The 9,307-nt window shown below is 35.8% G+C and overlaps 1 protein-coding gene across 1 annotated transcript; it reads right to left on the minus strand.

Moving 5' to 3' along the window:
• Positions 1-4,584: 4,584 nt before the first annotated feature.
• LOC111704979 (uncharacterized protein slr1819-like) lies at positions 4,585-5,155 on the minus strand. Its single transcript, XM_023477390.1, has 2 exons — positions 5,110-5,155; positions 4,585-5,042 (listed from the first exon to the last, which is right to left on the minus strand). The coding sequence occupies exons 1-2, from the start codon at positions 5,153-5,155 to the stop codon at positions 4,585-4,587; spliced, it is 504 nt and encodes a 167-aa protein (XP_023333158.1).
• Positions 5,156-9,307: the final 4,152 nt, after the last annotated feature.

Consider the following 9,307-nt stretch of genomic DNA (forward strand, 5'->3'; position numbering starts at 1 on the left):
GTTGGGTTGGATACTGCAGGTTGGGTTGGATACTACAGGTTGGGTTGGATACTGTAGGTTGATTGGATACTGCAGGTTGGGTCGGATACTGCAGGTTGGATTGGATACTGCAAGTTGGATTGGATACTGCAGGTTGGGTTGGATACTGCATGTTGGGTTGGATACTACAGGTTGGGTTGGATACTACAGGTTGGGTTGGATACTGCAGGTTGGGTTGGATACTGCAGGTTGGGTTGGATACTGCAGGTTGGGTTGGAAACTACAGGTTGGGTTGGATACTGCAGGTTTGGTTGGATACTGTTAGATGGGTTGGATACTGCAGTTTGGGTTGGATACTGTAGGTTGGATTGGATACTGCAGGTTGGGTTTTTACTACAGGTAGGGTTGGATACTGTTAGTTAGGTTGGATACTGCAGGTTGGGTTGGATACTGCAGGTTGGGTTGTTTACTGCAGGTTGGATTGGATACTGAAGGTTGGGTTGGATACCGCAGGTCGGGTTGGATACTGCAGGTGGGATTGGATACTGCAGGTTGTGTTGTATGTTGCTTGTTAGACCATAAGTCTGGCTATGCAGTTGAGAGCCAGGAAATGCAAAATATTCCCGAATTCTGTATGTCTGACCAATCTTGATACAAATTCCACAAAATCTTTAAATTCGTTATAATATACACGGATCCAGGTAATCTGGTTTAACTCTAATATTCCGACCAAGCGAATGTAAAGACCAGAATTAGATTTAGTAATCCGACCAAACTAATAGAAATCAGAATCAGATTTAGTAATCCGGCCAAACTAATAGAAACCAGAATTAGATTTAGTAACTTTACCAGACGAATAGACATCATAAAGCTAGACACTTAAATAACTAGACAGTTATGCAGTTAAATTGACAGTTAGTCAGACAGCTAGTATACTAGACAGCTGTAAGGTAAAATTATTAGACAGCTAAACAGCTTTTCAGTTAAATAGACAGTTAGTCAGACAGCTAGTATACTAGACAGCCGTAAGGTAAAATTACTAGACAGCTAGACAGCTAGGTTACTAGACAGCTAGACAGCTATGAAACCTACAGAAGGAACGTGCACACCAAAAGAAAGAAATCCATCTCAGACCTGTCACTTGAATTAAAAAGTATTTAAGAAGGTTTGGATGCAGGATGCAAGGTTGCTGCAGGAGAACAAGGAGAAGGGTTTAAACCATCTCAGATCCCTGCAGGATACTAGACAACCAGACAACCACGGAGCTATACTTACCAGACAACCAGACAAATATGCAACCAGACAACCAGACAACCAGAAAACCAGACAATCAAACAACCAGACAACCAGACAACCAAACAACCAGACAAACAGACAACAAGACAACCAGACAACTAGACAACTAGACAGCCAGACAAATAGACAATCAAACAACCAGACAACCAGAAAACTATGCAACCAGACAACCAGACAATCAAACAACCAGACAACCAGACAACAAGACAACCAAACAACCAGACAAAGAGACACCAAGACATCCAGATAACCAGAACACCAGACAACTAGATAAACAGACAACCAGAAAAACAGACAACAAGACATCCAGACAACCAGAACACCAGACAACTAGATAAACAGACAACCAGAAAAACAGACAACAAGACATCCAGACAACCAGAACACCAGACAACTAGACAACCAGACAACCAGACAACCAGACAACCAGACAACCAGACAACCAGACAACTAGAAACCTGACAACCAGACAACTAGACAAAAAGATAAAAAAAACAACTAGACATATAGACAACCAGACAACCAGACAACTAGACAACCTGACAACCTGACAACTAGATAACTAGATAACAAGACAACTAGACATATGGACAACCAGAAAAACAAACTACAAGACAACCAGACAACTAGATAATCATCAACTAGACAACCAGACACCTGGATAACCAGACGCCTGGATAACCAGAAACCTAGGCAACCAGACATCTGGATAACCAGACAACTAGAGAACCATCAACCAGATAACTATGCAACTAGACAACCAGACACCTGAATAACCAGAAACCTATGCAACCATACACCTGGATAACCAGAAACCTAGGCAACCAGACAACAAGAGAACTAGTTTTTCATAAATAAACTATTGACTTGATGTCAATATAAATTATATAATGTTGAATATGAATGAAAAATGAATGAATGAAGGTTTTGTAGGTCTCTTCAATAAATGGAGAAATGCAGCTCTAAGTAAATTTCGGCTGAAACCACACGCAATATTTTGTGGAAAATATTCAAGTTTTTTTTTCTAGAATTTTTATGCATAAAATTTATAAAAACCAACACGGAAAATGTCTCGTGTCATCTTCATAAATCAAATAACATTTACAAGGAAAAAAATTCAATCAATCAATCAATTAAGTTTTTGATTAATTTTGATTTTATAAGAACAATAAAAAACCAAGTTCATATCCTTCGTGATCGACAAATTGATAAAATATTAAATAAAAGCTAAAGTGCCGGGTTTTGCCCGTTGCATAAAAAAATCTATTTTTGGAGAAAAAAAATGTTTATTTTTTTAGCTTATGTCACCCCCAGGGTAGTCATGAGTTTCCTCAAAAAAATGTCAGCCAATCGGTTCAGCGGTTTGGCCAGCTGTAGCTAACATATATATATATATAACTGTATATATACATATATATATCTCACTGTATTTATAAAATACTGTTTCGTGCATTGCAGCAATCTGTAGTAGATTAATCTTGGCTGAAAAAATTGAACTTGCAGATTTTTTTACAATTGGTTCCCGGGTGCTTTCGAAACATGTTTTTAAAAAGGAACAATGACTGCATATACATATATACATATTATATTATTAAATTAATATTATAAAGATATGTTTTTGTCTTTATTATACAGAATAGGCATATTTGTTGCAAACGTATTTCATCAATTTCTTCCTATTTCTACTTCCTATTTCACAGTTTTCTGGTTATCACTGTAAGATGAACTTCCATATCTTTGTTTACAAATCAAATGTACTGCAGTTTCTGGTAGGATCATAAACAACACTTACCCTGAGCAGCACTACGGTTGTTTACACTCCTACCAGACACTGCAGTACAGTACACATTATTGGAAGTACAGCTATAGCTCTTTTTGGCCAAAAAGGCGTAAACTGAATTTAGATACAACTTTTTTGGAAGGAATGTAAACATTGCAGTACACTTTAGTACACTGCAGTATACTACAGAACACTGCAGTACACTTCAGTACGCTTCAGTACACTGCAGTACACTGAAGTGCACTTCAATACACTGCAGTACACTGCAGTATACTTCAGTACACTGCAGTGCACTCCAGTACACTTCAGTACACTGAAGCACACTGCAGTTCACTTCAGTACACTGCAGAATACTGCAGTGCACTTCAGTACACTTCAGTAGACTTCAATATACTGCAGTACACTTCAATTCACTCCAGTACACTGCAGCACACTTCCTTACACTTCAGTACACTTCAGTACACTTCAGAACACTGCAGTACACTTCAGTACACTGCGGTACACTGCAGCACACTGCAGTACACTTCGATTCACTGCAGTACACAGCAGTACACTTCAGTACACTTCAGTGCACTGCAGTGCACTGCAATACACTGTAGTACACTGCAGTAAACTGGAGCACACTTCAGTTTATTGCAGTTAGTACAGTGCAGTACACTTCAGTACATTATAGTAAACTGCAGTACACTGCAGTACACTACATTACACTACAGTACACTGCAGTACACTGTAGTACACTTCAGTACTCAAACATATTTGAAGATAGATAGATATTCATTCAATATTATTAATCTAGAAGCTTTAATGTAGTAGAGATACAGAAAAACATAAACTGCACATTTCTCTACATTTCTCTACATTTCTCTACATTTCTCTACATTTATTTACATTTCTCTACATTTTCAAATACGAAATGCATCTTTCTCTGTGGAGAAAATATTATTTACGTGTTTAAAGGAGGGATTAGGTGTTTAATAATAATTTTTTCAGGTTTTAAGATTGGTTTTGGGTTTCGCCCACTCTATGCAGTTTTTTGCACGTTTTTTGCGTAATTTTTGCAGGGCAGACATGCATTCATTTGCTTCAAAGAAGTCGGGACGCCCAGGCGGCCGCCCTCACCAGACAACTACGGAACCATTAAAAAAAAAAATTAAATATTTTTTAAAAATAAAATTTTTTTTTAAAGTTTCCAATAAAATGTTAAAACAATTGAAAAAAATATTTTAACAATTTGCCACCATTTCTCAAATAAATTCAAAATATCAAGTAAAATTGTATGTTTGAAAAAAAATATTTTTTATTGGATCCTAAATGGCAAGACCAAGAATGCATTTTGCGTTCTAAATTGCACTCAGGGCTGGGGCTCTCTCTCTCTCTTTCATGCAGGCCTATATTTATCTATCTATCTTAGCAACTTACCCCTCTGTGTACTGAGGTATGCATACAATACCTGCATAGAACTGCACACTATGTTGGGTCCAGGGAACAATCTCTTAATATTTTTATTTTCTTACTAATTAGGAAATATGTTAGAGGAGGTTGGAGTAGGGTTGGTTGGAGTAGGGTAGGTTGGAGTAGGGTGGGTTGGAGTAGGGTAGGTTGGAGTAGGATAGGTTGCAGTAGGGTAGGTTGGAGTAGGATAGGTTGGAGTAGGGTAGGTTGCAGTATGGTATGTTGGAGTAGGGTAGGTTGGAGTAAGGTAGGTTGGAGTAGGGTAGGTTGGAGTAGAGTTGTTTGGAGTAGGGTAGGTTGGAGTAGGGTAGGTTGGAGTAGGGTAGGTTGGAGTAGGGTAGGTTGGAGTAGGGTAGGTTGGAGTAGGGTTGGTTGGAGTAGGGTAGGTTGGAGTAAGGTAGGTTGGAGTAGGGTAGGTTGGAGTAGGGTTGGTTGGAGTAGGGTAGGTTGGAGTAGGGTAGGTTGGAGTAGGGTAGGTTGGAGTAGGAAAAAAGTAGGCAAATATTTTCAAAGGAAAAAAGTAAAGTAGTTTTTTCTGCACTTTATTTTAATATTTAAACTATAAAAATATAAATGTTGGATAGTTTTTGATCTCTATGCACTTTCATCTCCAGGTGCACTTTCATCTCCAGGTACACTTTTTACCATTTTTTACATTTTGCCTAATTTTCTCAACACTTAAAACTAATTAAAAGACAAAAAGAGTTTCTAAATATCTGTATCAAGCGGATAATGTAACAATTATGTTCCCAGAACTTCATTTCCCCCCCCCCTCGTGTCTGATACGACTACATGGAGGTTTATTAGATCTGTAATAACGCATAAAACAAATGATGAATTCCACGGAACTTGGCTGCGTGTCTGACAAAAGTCTTAAAATCTCGTAAAATCCTCGAATCTATCTAAAAGAGCGAGGAGGGCCTGTTCAACAAAAACTCGCCAAAAACGGTGCACACACAAGTGCAGCGGAGCACTAGCGCAGTATGTGCAGCGCGGCCCAGGCCCTCCAACCCATTCCAGCCCTCACGCCACGGGCCCATGCACCGGGGCAGGACTGAAATGCCATTTTTTGCTGCAACCCCGGCGCTGCAAAACTTCATATTCTAAACTTCTTCCTGCGTTTCTTCTCCATTCTTTGATTCCCTGGTTTTATGCCAGTTCTTTCCAGTCTATACCTCCGTCCAGATTTGAAAACCCATCGTGAACGTGTATTCGGAAAAAAAGTTTTGAAACCAGAATCCAATTACCAGGCACAGCTAGTGCACTTTGGCGAAAGGTATGTTGGCACAAAAACTAAACATTGCGGCTTGAGCTGAGGATCAAAAATATTTTGAAAATATGAAACCGGTTGACAATAAAAATAATCGGTATTGATGTCGAAAACGTTAACTCAGTTTATTATGGGAGGCTGGGGTGTTAAGATCGAAGATGAGGTTGTCCTCAGAGGTCATGGGGTTAGGAATAGGTGGCAGCCTCGAGAAGGTTCGAGGTCTGTACCTGTAGCATTGATCCATTAAAAGGAATTGATAAATCAACTTCAAGTGACCCTTCAGTTAAAGAGTGACATACCCGATTCACAATGGTATCCTTTAAGATTTATCTGAGTAAGAGGAAGATATCGTCGTTTTCTCACATAAAAGGAAGGAATTGTTTTCTTCGGATAAATCCGGTTTGCCTATTTGGTCAGGAATCTGCAGTCACAATCCAAAATGAGAGTTCCTGTTGTAAAGGGATAAATTTCGGAGCATGGTTTTCCCACATTTCTCACTCGGTGCCAGAGAATTATTTAGAGTGAGTCATGAACTCCTTTAATTTTTATTTATTTTTCTACGAAACAATAATCGATCAATCATCCCTTCCCTATTTCATTTCTCCACCTTTTTCTCTTTTTTTTTACTTTTTTCAATGGGATCCCATTTTTATTCCGAAATAAAAATATTAATCCTGTAATTATATTATTTGAAGTAGCGTTCAATTTATAATGTATGTTTTGTAAACCTCTTGTTCAAAGGTTTTCCAGAGTGAAGATAAAGCATCATAAAGAAGCTGAATATTAGCCTCATCAAAGTTGTCTCATCCCTATATTTTTGCAGCCTGATGATCTTAACCCGATATTTCAAACTTTGACATTTTGATTAAGTAGAATTCTACAGGGCGAGTAAAAAACCGTGAGTTGCGTTGTTTAACACATCACGTTTTTTGTAGGGTTTATGTTTTAGACTAAAATATACGACAATGAAATCATCCAAATGGAAAAATATTTTTGGTGAAAAAAAATAGCCCAAATTTTTTTATCCAAATTTTTTCTTCAGAAATTAATTGGAAAATTTTTATTCTATTTTAAATAAAAATTTTGTAAAAATTTATTGATAAATATAAGAGATATAACAAAAACATTGTTAGCGCACATATGAAACAAAAAACATAAAAGATTTATTACTGTTAACAAATTCTTCCAATAATAAATTGCATTTTAATCGATTTCGGAAGAAAACATAATTTTTCACAAAAAAGTTTTTCAATGTTTCACAGAAATCATGGACCCCGCATACATTTTTGTATTGTAAAACACCGCAATGCCGTTTTTTACTGAGCCTGTATAGTTTAAAAATTCAAGGTCTTCGATATTTGGTTTCATAGATTTAAGGATTAGAAAATTAGAGAATGAAGAGAGTAATCTACCTGAATATTATGAACATCTTCGGTCAAATTCAGGGGTGTACTCAGAAATTTTTCCTGGGGGACTCGAGTTTTTTCTTTCTAAGGGGGGGGGAGCTCAGCAACCGTTGGAGCTCAAAAACCCCCGAAAAGCATAGATTTCCCTGATTCAGGGTTCAGAAGGCTCGAGCCCCCATAGCCCCCCTCCCATGAATGCTGCTCTGGTCCTATTCGTTGTTTCAACTTCAACTTGAGGCCCATTTATGACCTACCCCAGAGAAGCAATTAAAAAAAATTTAAAACATATGTTGCCATCAGTTTTATAAATAGTATAGATCGTTTCCATGATATTAAAACATTTATAAAGAAAAAATTTCTAAATCAAGTGATATGTAAAAAAGTTTTAGAAAAAGTTTTGGTTTATGAGGAAAAGACAACATTTGTGACATCTTTAGTAGAAGAAGATCAATAAAAACTTGAAGTGTATTTTTTTCTTTATAAAAATTCAAATTAATCGACATCAAAAACTTGAAATATTATCGAACACGCTTTTAAGATCTTATTACGTTTGATCTAATTATTTCATATTATCTAATCTTCTTATTATCTAATCTTCTAATTATCTAATCATCTAATTATCTAATCTTTTAATCATCTATCTTCTAATTATCTTTTCCTCTAACTATCTTATCACCTAATTATCTAATTTTTAAATTATCTTATCTTCTAATTTTTACATATATTTTATATCTCCATAATTAACGATTTACCCCACTACTCTAAATTTATGTAAATAAACAAACAGTGAATAAAACTATTTGTTTTGCTACATTTATAAACTTTTTTTTTGACGAAATCTGAAAAAAAAATCAAGTTTGAATTTATAAAGATTAGATTAGATTAGATTAGTTTTAGTATTCGGGAAATTGGTTGAAACAAGAGTCAGCATTGACTGCAGAATTCTTGAGTTAGTTTTTAACTGGATTTCCCGGGAATTCAAGTTTATGAGTTGGTAGATCGTTAACTTCAACTCAAGCTGTATATACAGGGTGTACCCTTAAAAAAGGGTGATTACTGGGTGTGCAACTTTTGAATCCTGTCTTTTTTATCGTTATTTGATCCTAAGCCTCATTTTTGCTTTAAGAGTGTCAACATTACGTATGTGGGACCAAATTTAACACTTACAGTGTCCTAAAAAGGCACGAAACCCCTAATTACAGTTTTTTTGGACACGCTGTATGTATATTTATGTATTTTAGGGAGTTAAAAAAAATGATTTTTATTTACAATAATTACAAAGGCTCTCCTGTAGGCAGGTTTTTAAAAATTGAGTTCAAATTAGTTTAAATAAGTACAACTGAGTACAAATAAGTACAAATAAGTACAAATAAGTAAAAATGAGTACAAATGAGAACAAATGAGTTCAAATGAGTACAAATGAGTACAATTAAGTACAAATGAGTATAATTGAGTACAAGTGAATACAAATGAGTACAAATGAGTACGAATAAGTAAATATGAATGCAAGCAATAACAAATGAGTACAAATTAATACTATTGAGTTTAAATTATTACAAATTAGTACAAATGAGTACAAATGAGTACTAATAAGTACAAATGAGTACAAATGAGTACAAATGAGTACAAATGAGTACAAATGAGTACAAATTATTCACATCTTTGGAACCTGATACCTGCACTGGATACCTTTCATATTTTATACTATTCTGCTACAGTCATAACCAGAAAACAATAGAATAGGAAGACGACATTATATCAATACTTAAGTGTATTAGATGTTGTTACGAAGCAACTTGACACTTATCAATTCACTAATTTAGTAAAATGGGTCTGTTTACACTGCACGATTGCTGTGTTTAATGTTTATTGTACGTTTTCAAAGCTATAACTTGAGTCTAAAAGTTGTCTTCCTATTTCAGAGTTTTCTGGTTCTCACTGTAGATGAAATAGTTTGAAATATCAAAGGTTTACACCATCTGGTTGCAAAGATATAGGGATTAAAAAAATTGAGTTGTAGGCGAGTGTTTTTTACGCTTTTAAATCTCCTCAAATGTAGTCTCTACTTTTAGAAAATGATGGACGCGTTTTATTTATAATTTATAAACAAAAGTAGAAGTTTTA

Source organism: Eurytemora carolleeae, unplaced genomic scaffold (genome assembly GCF_000591075.1).
Source record: "Eurytemora carolleeae unplaced genomic scaffold, Eaff_2.0 scaffold605, whole genome shotgun sequence".
NCBI classification, from domain to species: domain Eukaryota; kingdom Metazoa; phylum Arthropoda; class Copepoda; order Calanoida; family Temoridae; genus Eurytemora; species Eurytemora carolleeae.

Bases quoted from the DNA above. Each gene is read 5' to 3' on its own strand.
- LOC111704979 (XM_023477390.1), bottom strand. From the start codon at position 5,155: ATGGTAAAAAGTGTACCTGGAGATGAAAGTGCACCTGGAGATGAAA. The intron at 5,043-5,109 runs GTGCATAGAGAT...AATAAAGTGCAG, and splicing joins AAGTGCACCTGGAGATGAAA to AAAAAACTACTTTACTTTTT.